This window comes from Oncorhynchus nerka, linkage group LG5, assembly GCF_034236695.1.
Source record: "Oncorhynchus nerka isolate Pitt River linkage group LG5, Oner_Uvic_2.0, whole genome shotgun sequence".
Taxonomy (NCBI): Eukaryota; Metazoa; Chordata; class Actinopteri; order Salmoniformes; family Salmonidae; genus Oncorhynchus; species Oncorhynchus nerka.
Window position 1 is genome coordinate 56,550,191 of NC_088400.1, and position 19,195 is coordinate 56,569,385.

At 44.0% G+C, this 19,195-nt stretch overlaps 1 protein-coding gene across 1 annotated transcript in view; it reads right to left on the reverse strand.

Moving 5' to 3' along the window:
• Window positions 1-19,195, reverse strand: part of LOC115129685 (anosmin-1-like) — a 20,388-nt gene continuing 1,193 nt past the window's right edge. Inside the window, exons 2-14 of the mRNA XM_029660306.2 lie at window positions 15,559-15,606; window positions 10,418-10,477; window positions 9,868-10,090; window positions 9,368-9,552; window positions 9,033-9,162; window positions 8,273-8,484; window positions 7,449-7,581; window positions 3,752-3,883; window positions 2,966-3,054; window positions 2,660-2,831; window positions 2,179-2,402; window positions 1,586-1,727; window positions 1-681 (exon numbers count right to left, since the gene is read on the reverse strand). Coding sequence (XP_029516166.1) covers window positions 629-681; window positions 1,586-1,727; window positions 2,179-2,402; window positions 2,660-2,831; window positions 2,966-3,054; window positions 3,752-3,883; window positions 7,449-7,581; window positions 8,273-8,484; window positions 9,033-9,162; window positions 9,368-9,552; window positions 9,868-10,090; window positions 10,418-10,477; window positions 15,559-15,606 — 1,803 coding nt within the window. The 3' untranslated portion in view covers window positions 1-628. The remainder of the gene's footprint in view (window positions 682-1,585; window positions 1,728-2,178; window positions 2,403-2,659; window positions 2,832-2,965; window positions 3,055-3,751; window positions 3,884-7,448; window positions 7,582-8,272; window positions 8,485-9,032; window positions 9,163-9,367; window positions 9,553-9,867; window positions 10,091-10,417; window positions 10,478-15,558; window positions 15,607-19,195) is intronic.

Consider the following 19,195-nt stretch of genomic DNA (forward strand, 5'->3'; position numbering starts at 1 on the left):
CTTTTTGACATGGAATTTACTTATACATCTCTATACAGGGTATGTCAGTTTACAAAAGGGTGAACTGGAAAGAACATACAGTCAAAAGTAACACAAAGACAACTGTGTACAGTAATACATACAAATAAACCACTGTAGACATAAATAAATTATAGACAAACTGTATGTACACCATTTACAGTACATGAGTTGGGGCACAAAATGACATCTTCAGCCTATTAAAACGTTAAAAAAAAAACATTGCTTTTATATTTAAAAAATGTATTAATTAACAGTGACAAGTCATTGTCTATTTGTCGGAGACAGGGAGGTTGTAATACAAATAATTTCATGCCAGAAACACTAGGATTTTACATGCAAAGCCAAGGTCTCTAAGGAATCTTAATCTACTGTATAACGACTCATATCCACATGCAAAATTCAGAAGCATTCCCTCGTTGAAGGGTTGGGTCAACTGTTTATCGGTGGGCTACTTGTTAGCAATTTCTTTGATTGGTAGAGTGTACATACAACAGTAGAGGCATGACTGAGTAGTGTCTGAAAGAGAACACTTCTCTCTTCTGTTGGTGGCTGTTCTCCAGTGTCCTGAGTCTGGGAGGTTAGTCCTGTGCAGTCTGGTCAGCCCTGGTCAGTGCCTCTCTATGTTGGGCTGGTGCTGGTGATGGTTCCTGAGTCTAGGTCCTGAGATAGGCCAAACAAGTCAACGATACGGTCAGAGTTAGGGTTGCAAAGCTACCGGTAATTTACGAAAAGTTACCAGATTCTTCAGTAATAATGGTAATTAACAGGTAATCTATGGCATCTTTGGTGATTTATACTTGAATAACAAAAACATTTTTATTCATATATAAAGTATACATTTATTATATGTGTCCATATTGTGCATGAGTTTCTAGTGGATAGACCACATGGTTCAAGAGAAAATAGCGTCATTAATGAAAAAAAGCATCGAAATCAACAATGGCATTATTTTCAATTAACTCAGCAACTCTTCCAACTATTGTCTTTTTTCACAACTACAACCAGTTTGTACCCCAAACATTTACAACATACACATATTGGTATAGTCAAATAAATAAGTGTGTAAAAAATATAAAGGATATTTCATGCTGAAATCCTCATATTAAACACATACATTTAGTAAGTTGGTTTATATTTAGAATAATGTTTTATAGCTTTGTCTTTATATTTTAAAATCATCTTGTTGGATTTTTTGTAATATATTTGACATGAGGCCACACAGAGCGCCAGAGATAATTACAGACACCTGTGATAGTCGGCGGCACCCAAAAAGATGTCATCTTGTAAAATTCCATACATTCCTTGAAAGTTACCAAAATTATGATGAGTTTAATGGTAGACTTTTAAAGTTTCCAGTAATATGCTCTCCCTTTGCAACCATAGTCAGACTGCAAAATCACCACATTTAAAAAATAAATAATTTTACATTACATTTTCTATCACCTATCAAACTGGCCATATTTAAGAGAACGTCAGTTATCAGTGGTTATGCATGTGCGTATTCTCATTGTAATTCTCTTTTAGCATCTGGAAAAGAGCAAGATAATCCAATCAATGATCTTACTGTGCTGCTGGACTGGTGAGATGGTGGGAGTGCAAAAAGTTTTGGTGGTGGCAGGACCCTCTCCTCCAGCTCCAATCAGCTGGATCTCCAACCTGTAGAGGGTGGCTAGCTGCAGACCTGACACTACCAGGACATTACGCTCCTGAGAGAAGAGGGAAGACAGCAATACAGGGGCTCATTAACTGTGAAAAGGGGGAGCTGGTTGTCTTTTTCCTATATGGATGTTTTGGTCACCTTACTCTACTACACATCCACCCTTTGCCGTGACGCTACGTATTTAAACCGCAACAAATCATGGGAATTTGTGAAAATGAAGATGGATTACTTTGACATTTGTTGGTTATTGCAGGGATTTTGATTTCCTGAGACAAATGGTCAGATTTGTTGCATAAAGGTGGGCTAATTCATTGAGTTGATATGGGTTTCCGGTTATGGTGGCACCCCACTGGGGAGACACTGGTTGAATCGACGTTGTTTCCACGTCATTTCAATGAAATTATGTTGAACCAACGTGGCAAAGACGCTGAATTTACGTCTGTGCCCCTGAATTTACGTCTGGGCAGCACTATTTGGGTTTATACTGATGGACTTACTGGTGGTAGTATCTGGGACTGTGAGATTAGGCTGTTGGGAAGGTTGTTATGGCGACTGGCTGAGGTCACTTCTGCCCATGTGACCTGGAACCCGTGGAGCTGTTGGGGTGGGAGTGGCGTAGATACCTCCCATGTAAACACAGCTGTGACGTTACCCTTGTGGGCCATGAAGGAGGCGGTCAGGTTCTCTGCCTTGGACAGCACCTTGGGAGGAGGAGGAGCTCCTATGGGACAAACGTACAGAGTGTTTGAGGGGATCAGTTTGAGCAAAGCGACGCGCAGAATTGCAAATCTTGATCACATACTGACTAGTTGTTTAGGATGCAAGGTGATATGTAGATCAGTGATTCTGCACAGTCCAACTTCAATGTAGTTGATCTCAAACATAGAGAGGTACACCAATGGACATGTGAATTGAAGGGTCACTAGGGTTAATGACAAATTGACTAAAGTCGTCTTTGGGTGGTCAGTGGTGTCTCACCTTCCTGGCCGGGACAGGATATGTGTTTGGGGCTCTTGGCCCTGATGGTGGCACAGGAGGGGGTGTAGAAGAAGGTGGTTTCTGCCTGGGCACGTCCCTTAGTACCCAGTGGCTGGAGGTTCACTCTGTACTTACAGGAGAAGAGCAGGCCGGGGAGGCTGGCAAAGCCCTCCTATAAGAGGTTAAAGACAGCAGACACATATGATGAGAGCAGCCTACACTGTAACTCCAATAGAGATAGATACCCTTTGTCTTAATTGAAGATACACCATAAAATCGATTGTATGGCTGAATGAAACTGGTCACCCGTGTGATGATCTTGTCCACTCCTTTGGTCTGGTTGTGTCCACAGTACGCTGGTACCCACTGGACACGATACCGAGCTACAGTGGGATCTGAGAGAGATGGAAAGTAGAATAAATCAATAATCATTCATCCTCAATCAACTGCCGATTTGTCGCATAACATTGGTGACAAACACACATTGGCCTTTCAAAATAAGAATCAATAGTTCACTTCTATAAAGCTCAACTTGTTCAGACAGAACAGATTATTTGACGCAAAATGTAAGAGAAGCTGTTCCTCAGTTGGCTCTTTGGGTAGCCCAGTGTGTGTGCTCTGGGTAGCCAAGTGTGTGCCCTGGGTAGCCCAGTGTGTGTGCCATGGGTAGCCAGGGCACATGCAATGCTAGCTTACTCTGCTCATGTTCCTGCATGAACAGGATTCCGGATGTACTTCTGTGCATCTTATCAGCTTGTAAGAAAGCAGTCTTTTGTTTCGTGTTTAATTACCCACAAGCAGCCTGTACATTTACGATAATCTCTCTGTTTACATAACGATAGGGAGGTGGTGGTTAGAGGATTATTTCCTCAGCAACACTGCTGTTCTTGTCGAAGGCCAAATCAAATGTGTGTGTGTGTGGATGCGTGTGACTGTGTGTGTGTGTGTGCATCCGTGCATGCATGCATACATGCGTGCCTTTGTGTGTGTGTGTGTGTGCGCATGCAAGCATGTGTGTGTGTGTGTGTGTGTGTGTGTGTGTGTGTGTGCAAGCATGTGTGTGTAGCTGTGTCTGGGTTTCCCCCTGCATACCTGTGCTCCTCTGCCAGTAGACCCGGACCTGCAGCTGGCCGTCCTGGTAGAAAGGGGTGCCCACATCCAACACATCAGGGATAAGGCCCTCGGGGACGGGGACCGGGCGGGCGCCAGACGTCTGCTCCTGCCCTGATTGTGGAACAATGAAAATGGGAACAAAGCGATGTTAGATCCGATGCAAACATACACTATATGGCCAAAATACTATATATTTCATTTTTTACCCTTACTTACACAGATCAGCCCTGTATACACATCAATATACACTATACACACCAATATACACATCAATACTCACATCAATACACGAAAAGCAAAACACAATTACAGGAAACAAACACATTCTTCAGTAAAAAGATCCTCAATCAGCCTTTTCTGTCAATCCAGATACCCAGATAATTATAAACAGGGACATGATCAACGTCGGCACAATAACTATTAGTCGGGAGCTTCGTGAAATGGGTTTCCATGGCTGAGCAGCCGCACACAAGCCTAAGATCACCATGCATAATGCCAAGCTGGAGTGGTGTAAAGCTCACCAACATTGGACTCTGGAGCAGGGGAAATACGTTTTATGGAGTGATAAATCACCATCTGGCAGTCCGGCTGACAAATCTGGGTCTGGCGGATGCCGGGAGAATGCTACCTGGACCAATGCATAGTGCCAACTGTAAGGTTGGTGGACGAGGAATAATGGTCTGTGGCTGTTTTTCATGGTTCAGGCTAGGCCTCTTAGTTCCAGTGAAGGGAAATCTTAATGCTACAGCATACAATGACATTCTAGACGATTATGTGCGTCCAACTTTGTGGCAACAGTTTGGGGAAGACCTTTTCCTGTTTCAGCATGGCAATTCCCCCTTGCACAAAGCGAGGTCCATACAGAAATGGTTTGTTGGCACCCCGAGTGGCGCAGTGGTCTAAGGCACTGCACACATTGCAGTGCTAGCTGTGCCATTAGAGATTCTGGATTTGAGTACAGGCTCTGTCGCAGCCGGCCGCGACCGGGAGACCCATGGGGTGGCACACATTTGGCCCAGCGTTGTCCGGGTTAGGGAAGGGTTTGGCCGGCAGTGCACGCTGACACGGTCGCAAGGTGTACGGTGTTTCCACCAACACTTTGGTGTGGCTGGCTTACGGGTTAAGTGGGCATTGTGTCAAGACACAGTGCGGCTTGGTTGGGTTGTGTTTCACACACGGCTCTCGAAATTCGCCTCTCCCGAGTCTGTATGGGAGTTGCAGCGATGAGACAAGACAGACTACCAACTGGATACCACGAAATTGGGGAGAAAAGGGGGGGGGGGGGAGGAAAAAAATGAGTGTCAAGATTGGTGTGGAAGAACTTGACTGGCCTGCACAGAGCCCTGACCTCAACTCCATCGAACACTTTTGGGATGAATTGGAACCCCGCTGTGAACCAGGCCTGATCGCCAAACATCAGTGCCTGACCTCACTAATGCGCTTGCGGCTGAATGGAAGCAAGTCCCCGCAGCAATTTTCCAACATCTAGTGGAAAGCCTTCCCAGAAGAGTGGATGCTGTTATAGCAACAAAGGGGGGACCAAATACTTATTTCTCAACTGTGGCAATCATGACATTTTGTCAGCCGGTGATTGTCAAGCAAATAACTGCTGGTCTCACAGTAATTGACCGCTAATTAACATAAACACATTTAGCATCTCCTGGCTTCCACGCAACCTAAAAGCCACTGATTCAGACCTTTAGAACATCTACATTTGAAAAAGTCCACTAAATCCATGTAATATAGTCTACACCATCACAATAAAGTCATTATTTATTTTATACGGGTCTAAAAGAAACTGTAGTCTATTACAGAAGAACAGAATAGCATACTCTGAGTTGTCCTTATGTTAGGCCCTGATCTGGCTATGCCATATTTGTATTTATTATGGATCCCCAATAGCTGCCAAAGCAGCAGCTACTCTTCCTGGGGTCCTGCAAAATGTAGGCAGTTTATACAATTTTAAAACATTACAATACATTCACAGATTTCACGACGCACTATGTTCCCCCAGGCCTCTACTCCACCACTACCACATATCTACAGTACTAAATCCATATGTATGTATAGTACGCGTGCGTGCATGTGTCTGTGCCATATGGCTGTGGGCTAGAGTACACTAGTTCATTTAGCAGACAAGATGTGCTTAGAATTCCGTGGCATTATTTTATATTATTTAACAGTATGAAGAATACAATTCAACATAGCTGAATAAAATAGAAAGCGTATTTTCTCCAAACGATTTGAGGGAGTGCGCACATGCGGCTATTCTGTGCTGAGCGGTTAACGAAACAGGTCCTCCCTCCTATGCTTCATTTAGAGTTATTTTAGTTATGATACAGACGTTGGGCTATAAGTTTAGATTTTTAATACATTCTAAGGCTGCATGATGAGACTCTAATGATGATTTTTTTTTAAAAGTTGTGTGAAAGGCTCAAGCTCTGCTTTGATTTTTTAGCGTATGCTGTACATACAGTCTCTGATTCAGGATTTGACGAGCTCTTGATAAATGCCTCAAATTTCCCAGCGACATCCCCTTCGTGTGGCCTTTTGCGGCCATGACCACAAATGTGATTATGCATGTAATGCATGTGACTTTTTATGGTGAAAATGATCTTTCCCCAAACTTGAAAGTCACACGCTGCTTATGTACAGTATGCCAGTTAGGCTCTACACCCCTTGTAAAGCAGATTAATGTGCTTCATTTTAAGAAGTTATTTACCCACTTTAGTTGTGATTACAAACCTTATCAAAACAGGCCTCTGGGCTAGGCTACATGAGGTGTGCGAATATGATTAGGAAAAGTTGCAACAAAATAAAAAGGCATTGTTTCTTGTGCTGGGCATCCTTGTATAATTCACAAGTGATAGGCTAATATTGTCACCCATCAGACTATTCTTGATTTAATCGTTACATATACTAAATAATATATATGTGTTAAATTTGTTTTGATTTAAAATGGACCATTATCATGCATCCGTCTCAAAAACAGGGGCAGTGGAAAAAAATACGTCATCTATGCACTTAAATAGCAAATGGAGGACGCTTTTCCCGTGGTTCATTTTCATGCCAGTCAGGTAGGCTATACTCCTGTTGTAAAGAGAAGCAATGTGCTTAATATTAGGAAGGTTGACAAATAAATATAGTAGGCCTAGCCTATAAAAAGCTGATGGGATCCACCTCTTTTTAGTAGAGGCCATCACTGTTTTCTCAAGCAATTGCATAGCCTATTGAAATGTTACGCAATATGAGCTCATTGGCTCTCATGAAGTGTTTGTTTTAGATTTTCGATTTCAATTGCATTGGTGCTGAGTACCAGGCAGTTAGCAAGTTTGGTAGGCTACTAATGACCATCAGCAGCATCAGAGCTTGGAGAAGCCTAATTACCATGATAAACGGTCTTTTGGAATTTGACTGCCGTCATGACTCGTGACCGGCGGTGTCGCGGTAATACGGTCACCATAACAGCCCTAGCAACTTTGGAATAAGATGTTCGACAAGTAGAGTTTTGGTCATGTATTGTATTACGCTTCCAACCTCCATATACTGGGTAAATATTTAATAGGAGTTACTCAATTCTGTAAACCCTCCAACTGGGATTTCTGTAAAAACCTGGGAACTTTGAGAATGTTCCCAGAATTTGGGAGCTGATAATCATTGTCTGTTGTTGACATACTGTGTCGTGTGTTGAAGTGCAGGCTGGCTTTGGGACTTTTCAGTGGGGTCTGTCCCCAATAGGACACAGCCTGTAGCTCCACACTGTAACTCCTGTTAGCTCGCAGACTCTCCAGCTCCACATAGCTCTGCCCCTGGATACACACACAGGACAGAGGGGTTATGGGGTCAGGAAGACCGTTCTGTGTCCTCTGTATCCACACAACAAAGGTACAAAGTAGGTCCAGTAATCACAGCATAACTTGTCATTTTCCAAAACAGACATGAGCTAATGCAGATTTTGGCTATTTAATAGCATCGATTTGCGATTCATTTGCCAGAGGCGACAACTATACAATTGCTTGGTTTGGTGTGTACGCACTAAGCACCATCCGATTGGAGAGTTTATGGCATCAAAGCCACACACACTGCCATTGTTTATCCTTCCATTACATTTGTTGTGGCTTGAGGAAAGAAAGAACAGGCTTCCACTGTACATTGTCCCAGGGAATGTCCCATGTTAATGAGTGCCTACATCTCAGGGTAGAAAAAGGGTTCCAAAAGGCTTCTACGCCTGTCCCCATAGGAGAACCCTTTTTGGTTCCAGGTACCAGGTTCCTGGAACCAAAAAGGGTTCTTCAAAGGGTTATCCTATGGGGACAGCCGAAGAACCCTTTTAGTTTCTAGATAGCACCTTTTTTCTAGGAGTGTAGAGGCTATGACCTTAGAAGTAGAATGACTAGACCGCCAAAGCACCTCAGAGCACGTCATTCCATTTCTATTGACATGACTGACCTACCCCATGGGCCCAAAATGTCAGGGTTGGGGACTTACTCTATGACTTACCCCATTGACCAGCTTCCTCCTCTTGGTCTTAGGTGGTGCTATGGCCCCAGTGCTGCCTGTGGCCCAGCTCCAGGACACCCTGTAGTGGTGTACAGGGACATCCAGATCTGAGGGGATGGACCAGCGCAGCCGGACCGACACCGCCCTGCTGCCGGGGCCAAAGGTCATGTTGGACATCCTCAGCTCAGATGGGGCAGGGGGTCTGGAGGGGTCTGGGGAAGCCATCGTTAATCAATCAGGTGCCATTGGTCTGAAGTAGACATCAATAGTGTTTCCATGTCAAAGCGTTTTGTTATATTTATGTGTTTTAAGGTGTAATATTGGGATACAAACTCAAAATGTAATACAGTTCAACTCCATATATGACATGGTACAGTTGATTCTTTATTTAAGCCCATAACTATGTGTGTGAGGTATATACTTTTGTTTCAAAGTAGGTTTGTTTAAGACTACTAAGAATCTGTGTGACCCTGATTTAGCCCACTGCAGTAAAAAGGTTAATGACATTACAGCTGCCAAATACATGAAGCTTTAGTAACTGTCTATTAAAGATATTCATATATTGACTGGAAGGTATTACAGCTCTACGGAGCTAAAGCACAATACAGCACTTCAGAAATGGCCAAAAGCCAATGTAATTAGTCTGTATTCATCTTCATTACAGTCAGTGCAATATCACCCCAGGGTGATTAAGCCAGCCTCACATACACACGCAAGCAGACACACACGCACACACACACACAAACGCACTCTGCCTGACCTTTCTTGGTGTGGATGTGGCGACTGGGAGTGGTGAACCCTCTGGTCCCGTGGACGTTCACTGCTGCTACTCTGAACTGGTACCACCGGCCTGCCCGGATGTCAGCCAGCCGCGCTTTCACCTCCGTGGTCTAGAGAGAGAGAGAGAGAGCAAAAGAGCGTGAGAGAGAGAGAGAGAGAGAGAGAGCGTAAAACAGAGACAGAGCGTTGTTTAACTTCATGCACAATCAATGCATTGCCAGACTTTGAATTCTAAGTAGATTACATTCATTTGTCCCTTTATAATCAACTAAATACAGTATCAATAAGTAAGCATCCCCAAAAAGGCTGACTAACCTGAGCTACCCCCTCCCACTGTGTAGCAGCGTCCTCGCTGGGTTGGATCCCGTAGTTCCACCTCCTCTGGAGCACATAGACGACCGGCTCGGCTGACACGTTGAATCGGGTGGACCAGCTCACCTCCATCTGACCAGACCTCAGCTCCTTAAAACTCAGCTCCTTTCTGGGCTTCAGAGGGGCTCCTGGAAGGGTGAGGTGGGTCATTTCAACGTCACATGTGATCATTCAATTTGAGTCATTTAGCAGACGTTCTTATCCAGAGCAATTAGGGTTAAGTGCCTTGCTCAAGGGCACATCGACAGATTTTTCACATAGTTAGATTCTAACCTTACATGACATCAGTGAATCATCTAAGCAAAAGTTTTATTTTTTAATTTAAAAAAATCTCATCTTTGAATTGGCCCACAAATTGGTGGCAGATAATATATTGGTTGTAACCAACCAACAAAAAATGTACATACTGTAGTTTCTACTGTGTGTACTGGAGGTTGCTGTACCTTTGTAAAGGTTCTTGGGAGGTTGGCAGGTGTGCCCACAGCCGTTGGAACAGCACTTCTTCTGGGCAGAGCACTCTCTGTCCTCCTCACATCCCTCCACGCACGCCGCCGCGAATCCGCTGGCCTTTTCAGGGGCAGGGCAGTCACCCTGCTTCACTGCCACCACCGAGCGCAGGAACTCACAACTCGTCACACACTCCCAGTGCTTCTTGGGAAATGAGCGCTGGGGTGGAGGATTGAGAGAGAGAAGAGTGTTAGAAAGCACAGATGCTTTACTACTAAAATAACATTGCCAAAAAAAACTGTAGGAAAAACTGTGCAGAAACTGTAGGAAAAAGATCAGTTTCTGATGACTTTTGACTGAGTAATGAAATTGAGGAAGCACGGAGGTAAAAGATGTCTGTGTCTGATTACATTTGCCGAAAAAAATCCTATGGAGGAGAATCTGAACTGAACTCTACTAATTTAGGCCTCTCAACATGAAGCCTCTTCTCAGCGCGTGCCTCCCCCCTAACTTAACGAAATGGGAGGCTGTCAAAGGTCATCATACCTCACAAAGCTCCCGGCATTGGCTCTTCAGGTCCCAGGAGGCCTTGCAGGGTTCCAGGCACTTTGAAAGTGAGAGAAACAGAGGTGGAGGTAAGGGCTTGTTGCACCATCCCTGCCACCACAGGGGATTTCTGAAGCAGCTCATTACTGCAAAAACGCGTCACCACAGTTGCCACAAACTTTAGCCGTTTGAGGATTATTGGGATGAATCTTTGTATGTATCTGACATCTGTGGCCTTGTCGGTGTTCCTGCCTCTCTTGAGGAGAGAACAGCTAAAATAACTTGACCGCCGGTTGCTGGACCTACATTTAATTTGGGGAACATCATTATAAGCAAGAAATAAATAGGATGTTTGAAAATCAAAAGAACACCACTCTTCCACAGTGTGTTTGTTAACTATGTGCTTCCTGTAGCGGCTTGTAGATCTGTACTAATGTCCTTGTCCCCTGAGAGACACTCTTCCTGCATGAGTAACCCAGTTTAGACTGCCCAGGGGAATATTCATATTTTCAATTTCATGCTGCAATGAAACACAGTGGCTGGTAGCTATGGAGGAAAGGCAGTTGGGAATGTTGCATCTAGGGGTAATTTGAAAGTTACCATATTACAGTAAAAATATCCATTTGATATGTGATGTCACTCTTCTGAGTTACAGTTCATATAAGGGAATCAGTCAATTTAAAATAAATAAATTAGGCCCTAATCTAATCTATAGACTTCACATGACTTGGCAGGGGAACAGCCATGTGTGGGCCTGGCAGGGCATAGGTCCACCCACTTGGGGGAGCCAGGCCTAGCCAATCAGAACAAGTTTTTCTCCACAAAAAGGGCTTTATCACAGACAGAAATACTCCTCAGTTTCATCAGCTGTCCGGGGGGGCTGGTCTCAGACGATCCCGCAGGTGAAGAAGCCGGATGTGGAGGTTCTGGGCTGGCGTGGTTACAAGTGGTCTGCGGTTGTGAGGCCGGTTGGACATACTGTCAAATTCTCTAAAAAGACGTTGGAGGCGGCTTATGGTAGAGAAATGAACATTCAGTTCTCTGGCAACAGCGCTGGTGGACATTCCTGCAGTCAGCATTCCAATTGCATTCTCAACTTCAGACATGTGGCATTGTGTTGTGTGACAAAACTGCACATTTTAGAGTGGCCTTTTATTGTCCCCAGCACAAGGTGTACTTTTGCAATTATCATGCTGTTTAATCAGTTTATTGATATGCCACGTCTGGTGGATGGATTGTTCTTGGTAATCTCTGGGATCTTTTATTTCAGCTCATGAAACACGGGACCAACACTTTTGCGTTTATATTTGTGTTCAGTCTATAAACTCGGTATGCTTATGGTTATTATTTTTTTACTTACTTATGCCTTGATACAAGTATAACAGCAAATCCAATACACTCCTACAACCTTCTAGAGAAAACCTCAGCCATGTAATGCGTTGTTGAAAGTTTTCAAGGCATGAAGATCGGAGTTGTCCTGGGGCAACGTTTTGGTCGGAATGAGAGTGGGAAACACATTTATCTTCAGTTGCTGTGAAAACATGAGCAAGTGTGTGTGTGTGTGTGTGTGTGTGTGTGTGTGTGTGTGTGTGTGTGAGCGTGGGTGTGAGAGTAAGTGTGTGAGGGGTGGAAAGTGTTGGTAGTTGTCGGAAACTCTGAATAATGTGAAGGAAGGGGGCACACGTTTAAATGCAGCTGAGGTGCCCACTTTATGGAGGGGGAAATGCGGAGACCCTGCCGAGCTAGCCCCAGGCTCCACTGCTACTTCCATGGAAGGAACATCCTGAAACTGCTACAGCCTGACGTTGTACCCTTTCCAATTCAGTAACACATGCTCATACATTGCTCATACATTCAGCTAGCACTCTCTTACCCCTCTACTCTCCTGTAGTGCCCTGCCCTTGCTTTCTCTCTCCTACAGTCCCTCCATACTACAATGTTATCCATGTCTAAAGCTCTCCCATAGGGTCTAGATCCTCGGCTCCCCGCCATAGCCTAGTGCCATGCTGTACTATGACTGTCCCTGTCCTGTCATCTCTTATCTCCCTTCTCTGGTCTCCAACGGGAGGTTCACCCTCTAATCCCAACTGACGCTCAGACTCTCGTCTCCTCGTTCTTATTGTGCCTCGGCTACGCTTCGTTTTCCGCCCCATTTCAAACTCAAACCAGGCATTCCTTTCCACTAGCGACCGACCGCAAATAAAGCAGAGTTCTAGGACTCTGATAGAATGCCTAGGAATTTACAGAACACCTAAGGACTCTCTTCCACTGATGGCAAAAGACAAAGGAGTGTTACCCCTTGATGGCATAAATTTGATAAGACATTTGAAAGTCAATAATGCTTACTCTCCATTTTGAACACAGGAAAACCTGCTCTGTTTAACAAAGGAACCAGGGAAAACAGGAAATGCACCAGCAGAGTGCACATGGCCATTTCAGGATGTAGTAGGACAAGAGTGAACCGTTTCCTTTGTGAACGACGGTAAATAATAGCCCCAGTGACTTCTCTGCTGACCGTGCATAACGCTGCTGTTCTGTTGGGGGAGACTGAGCCTGCTTCCCAAATGGTACCCTGTTCTCTATACGGTGCACTCCTTTTGACCAGCGCCATATGGGCCCTGGTCAAAATAAATACACTAAAGAGGGAAAAGGGTGCCATTTGGGAGGCGCCCTGGCTGTACTGTAGCACACAACAGTGTTTGATACAGTGCCCAGATGACACCCTCCCCGGAGGAAAGAGACCTCGCATTTGTCGCTCCCTTCGTGTTTCTACAACTTGAACAGGCTTTGAGGGGGTTCCAGAGTCTTTCTCAAGAGGACAAGCCCATGCCACCTCTCTGTAGTGCTAACACTGCTCATTATTTCACTTGGTCATGTCTGTGGTGGAAGATGCATTCATGTGGTGTGCATTCAAAAGTAGTGCACTATATATGGAGTAGGGTGCCATTTCAGCCTTATTTTTAGTCCTTAGGGCCACATCATCCTAACTGCTAGACCAGTAAGTGTTAGTTAGTACACTAATGACTCCCAAGTGCTGCCTAAACGCCAATCTGAAGGAGCCGTGGCTTGTCGTGAGGTGATAAAAAAAAATAATGACTTCAACTAAGCATTGATATCTGCAGAGCTGAGAGGCTGACGGGCAGCCCGGTGTAATGGCATGGCAATTATGACCGTCCACGGTTCTCCTAAATGAGGCACTGAAGCGATCCTGTCATCCCCTGCTAAGCCTTTAAATGAAGATGTGACCGGACTCTATTTTGTCAGGCTATGGTAATCATCTATAGTAGCCTTAATTGACTGCCTGCCTCGAAGAGATAGTGACAGGCGGATTAACAGTCACTCATCGTTACCAGGGAGGTCCATGGAGACAACGTGATGTGTGCATGGGCATGGGTGTGCATGGGCAAAGTACAGGATGATCGGACTATTGTGACCAAACATTATCATAGCTCTACTGGATGTAATCATTGAGGGCTTTAAAAAAAAATGGCAGCACTGTTGTTGTCTCCGATACGTTGTGGGTGGACTTTCAGTGTAGCCGTAAACACTGCTGCAAGCAATCACCAAATGCAGACATCCGATGGCTTACGCAGCGAAAACAAATGGTCTCCTGTAATCAAATACTGAAAAACATGAGGGTCTGACTTCCAATGTTGTGGTTGAGCTGGAACAACAGTACAGCTTACATAGTAGGCAGTGACATTTCAGGAACACCTTAAACTTCAAACTGGAATCCTTGGGCAGCCTATCAAATCTAATGTTGAGTTCGAGTGACATACAGAACCGTTGGCGACACGTACCGGAACTGAAAGCAAAGCAAGTTTACTTTTAAAGTGAGACCGCAGAGACATTAAGATCTCCTTAGTGAGAATAAATGGATTCATCTCTACTTCAGAGCCTCTAATTTGGCAACTAGCTGCCGTGTATTGAACATTCTACGAGGAAGAGAACTCTAATTGCCTGTGTTCTTTCTGAACGAGAATAGAATATCATTATTACTTTCTTCGTGTGAATAAAATAGCATTGTCACTCTTCAAGAAAACAAGGAGAGCGCAGACATTTTATTATCTGTCGCCTGGTATCCAAACTGATATGCTTAGTTTCACCATTAAAAACAGAGCATATCGGTTTCGGTTCCAGGCTATATTACATGGACATAGTGTGGAGGATGCTATCACGCTACAGGGATTGACCTGGTTTAAAGTTTGAGTGAAAACTATCTCCAGAGTTCTGGAGAAATCTGCTAAACAGTTGGCCAAATGTTTTCATGGACCCACCAAGAGAGGTCAGTGGCTGGCTGACTATGTTTCTGCTGCGAGCCAACCCAGGGGTGTGTCTGTCTGTCTGTCCCAGAGAGAGACGTGTGTTGTTGTGCTTTTCTCCCATATGGTGACACACACACATAACTAGCCAGAGTGTTATACTGTAGTAAACAAAGCAATCACAAAGACATTTCAAAACTAATTAGGAATGTGGCTTCAGAATAAATAGCTACGAGTGTGAACGTGTTATTGAAAAAAAAACATTCAATTAATCAAAAACATGAGATAATACTTTTCATAATGGTATTTGACTGCGGTTTTCATTATGAGATATGACAACTGTGCAACCATTCTATTTTCGTATACTACAGTATACTGAAGCCTGTGGAATGAGCACAAAAGCTACATGTCAGCTTCACTTCTGTACACTGTGGGGATAGTATACCGAAGGGCTGTTAGAGAACGTTACTGTCCTCATTACCAAAAATGAGTGGACCTCATTACCCAAGGACAATTATGACTTCCAGAAAGGGATATACAGAAATGTATTTGATGAAAATACAAAGTGGAGAGACTAAGAGCTTAACAGCCAAGCATCCATCTAAAGCACCTGTCGCTATACGTTGCGATCATATATTATGTCGGCTCTGTGACCTACAGATGAACAGTACATAGCTAGCTGCAGTATATTGGCTGACACAGTGATGTATGGCATTGCATGGTAAATAGAGTACTGTGTAAGAACCACTATGACAATGATGTATCATGCTATTTGTTCAGCTGCTGACTTTCCCTGAGAGTTTTTCCTCTGAAAATAGATCAGTTTGTGTGATTTCTGTCATGTTAGGTAAGGTGCGGATGTAAACATCTGTACGTTACCTTGGCACACTGTTTATGATTTTGACACCAGCCCAGGGATCCATTGTTCTGTAGGGAGAGAAGAGAGTAGAGGGCAGTCAGTAGAGTAATTGCTAGGGAGAGAAGAGAGTAGAGGGCAGTCAGTAGTGTAATTACTAGGGAGAGAAGAGAGTAGAGGGCAGTCAGTAGTGTAATTACTAGGGAGAGAAGAGAGTAGAGGGAAGTCAGTAGTGTAATTACTAGGGAGAGAAGAGAGTAGAGGACAGTCAGTAGTGTAATTACTAGGGAGAGAAGAGAGTAGAGGACATTCAGTAGTGTAATTACTAGGGAGAGAAGAGAGTAGAGGGCAGTCAGTAGTGTAATTACTAGGGAGAGAAGAGAGTAGAGGACAGTCAGTAGTGTAATTACTAGGGAGAGAAGAGAGTAGAGGGCAGTCAGTAGTGTAATTACTAGGGAGAGAAGAGAGTAGAGGACAGTCAGTAGTGTAATTACTAGGGAGAGAAGAGAGTAGAGGGCAGTCAGTAGTGTAATTACTAGGGAGAGAAGAGAGTAGAGGACAGTCAGTAGTGTAATTACTAGGGAGAGAAGAGAGTAGAGGACAGTCAGTAGTGTAATTACTAGGGAAAGAAGAGAGGGCAGTCAGTAGTGTAATTACTAGGGAGAGAAGAGAGTAGAGGGCAGTCAGTAGTGTAATTACTAGGGGGAGAAGAGAGTAGAGGGCAGTCAGTAGTGTAATTACTAGGGAGAGAAGAGAGTAGAGGACAGTCAGTAGTGTAATTACTAGGGGAGAAGAGAGTAGAGGGCAGTCAGTAGTGTAATTACTAGGGGGGAGAAGAGAGTAGAGGACAGTCAGTAGTGTAATTACTAGGGAGAGAAGAGAGTAGAGGACAGTCAGTAGTGTAATTACTAGGGGAGAAGAAGAGAGGGCAGTCAGTAGTGTAATTACTAGGGAGAGAAGAGAGTAGAGGGCAGTCAGTAGTGTAATTACTAGGGGGAGAAGAGAGTAGAGGGCAGTCAGTAGTGTAATTACTAGGGAGAGAAGAGAGTAGAGGACAGTCAGTAGTGTAATTACTAGGGAGAGAAGAGAGTAGAGGACAGTCAGTAGTGTAATTACTAGGGAGAGAAGAGAGTAGAGGACAGTCAGTAGTGTAATTACTAGGGGGAGAAGAGAGTAGAGGGCAGTCAGTAGTGTAATTACTAGGGAAAGAAGAGAGGGCAGTCAGTAGTGTAATTACTAGGGAGAGAAGAGAGTAGAGGGCAGTCAGTAGTGTAATTACTAGGGGGAGAAGAGAGTAGAGGGCAGTCAGTAGTGTAATTACTAGGGAGAGAAGAGAGTAGAGGACAGTCAGTAGTGTAATTACTAGGGAGAGAAGAGAGTAGAGGGCAGTCAGTAGTGTAATTACTAGGGAGAGAAGAGAGTAGAGGACAGTCAATAGTGTAATTACTAGGGAGAGAAGAGAGTAGAGGGCAGTCAGTAGTGTAATTACTAGGGAGAGAAGAGAGTAGAGGGCAGTCAGTAGTGTAATTACTAGGGAGAGAAGAGAGTAGAGGACAGTCAGTAGTGTAATTACTAGGGAGAGAAGAGAGTAGAGGACAGTCAGTAGTGTAATTACTAGGGAGAGAAGAGAGTAGAGGACAGTCAGTAGTGTAATTACTAGGGGAGAAGAGAGTAGAGGGCAGTCAGTAGTGTAATTACTAGGGAGAAGAGAGTAGGGCAGTCAGTAGTGTAATTACTAGGGGAGAAGAGAGTAGAGGACAGTCAGTAGTGTAATTGCTAGGGAAAGAAGAGAGGGCAGTCAGTAGTGTAATTACTAGGCAGAGAGAAGAGAGTAGAGGACAGTCAGTAGTGTAATTACTAGGGAGAGAAGTAGAGTAGAGGGCAGTCAGTAGTGTAATTACTAGGGAGAGAAGAGAGTAGAGGACAGTCAGTAGTGTAATTACTAGGGAGAAGAGAGTAGAGGGCAGTCAGTAGTGTAATTACTAGGGAGAGAAGAGAGTAGAGGGCAGTCAGTAGTGTAATTACTAGGGAGAGAAGAGAGTAGAGGACAGTCAGTAGTGTAATTACTAGCGAGAGAAGAAAGTAGAGGACAGTCAGTAGTGTAATTACTAGGGAGAGAAGAGAGGGCAGTCAGTAGTGTAATTACTAGGAAGAGAAGAGAGTAGAGGGCAGTCAGTAGTGTAATTACTAGGGAGAGAAGAGAGTAGAGGACAGTCAGTAGTGTAATTGCTAGGGAGAGAAGAGAGGGCAGTCAGTAGTGTAATTACTAGGCAGAGAAGAGAGTAGAGGGCAGTCAGTAGTGTAATTACTAGGGAGAGAGTAGAGGACAGTCAGTAGTGTAATTACTAGCGAGAGAAGAAAGTAGAGGACAGTCAGTAGTGTAATTACTAGGGAGAGAAGAGAGGGCAGTCAGTAGTGTAATTACTAGGCAGAGAAGAGAGTAGAGGGCAGTCAGTAGTGTAATTACTAGGCAGAGAAGAGAGTAGAGGGCAGTCAGTAGTGTAATTACTAGGCAGAGAAGAGAGTAGAGGGCAGTCAGTAGTGTAATTACTAGGGAGAGAGTAGAGGACAGTCAGTACCGTAAAAGTTAGTCTTAACTACTGTCATAACTACACTGTAACAAAAGTCGAAAGTGTACAAATACGATTGGTTTACCCATTCATGTTGGCAACACGGCTTTTGAAGTGGCAAAGAAAGTGACCTAAAGTGAAAGTGACCTTTAGTGAGCAAATGTCTGAGGAGACCGAGCAGGCCAGTCACAGGCACCCTAGTCTTCATCTGTCCAGTGCAGGCACAAGGGTCTGGAAGGGGTGGTTGTGGGAAAAAAAGACCGCTGTGTCCAGTGCAGGCAAGGCTAAAGACAGATAGTCATCTGACTTCTCTGTCATTATCAGGTCAATGAATGGCTGCATCCCAAATGGAACCATATTTCCATTATAGTGCACTATTTTTGAACAGGGCCTATAGGGTTCTTGTCAAAAGTAGTGCACTATGAAGGAAATAGGGTACCATTGGGGACTCATTCAATTCATCATACCCATGTTATGAAGGCTACTATGGCAGCCCAAGAGACATGAAAGTCAGGACAGAGAAGGGCATTTTGTTATGTCACTTTGACTCCATGGAGCACAATATGCCTTCTGACGCAAATCAGAACTAGTTTCACAAGTCAGACAATTGTTTCCGAAATATTACATGTGAAAGACTGGAAATCAAGGGTAAGGCTACATCCCAAATGGCACCCTATTCCTTATATAGTGCACTACTAATCCTGATTGATGGTGGCATTAACATGATTTGAAGTCACCGTCCGGGGTAGATTATGTCATGTTAAAAAGTCTCCATCAAATCTCAGAAAGGGACTTTTCAATATGGAAAGATAGATTCAACAATATGTACCAAGATGTATTTCCATGGCTGCTTTCAACAGAGACCTTTCAAACAATATGCTTCATTTTAGTCACGTTCATCTGTCCATTACAATGTGTCGAATTGATGAAAACGTACAGCTGAAGCGTACTGTAGCTATACCCAAGTCTGGCAATAAGAATTAGCCATTTTATAGGCTGACATGACATAGTATCCTATCCACTCCTACAATGGGTAGATTTGATCTTTGATCTATGACAGGAATTCCATCACAGAGGGAATAGATGGACT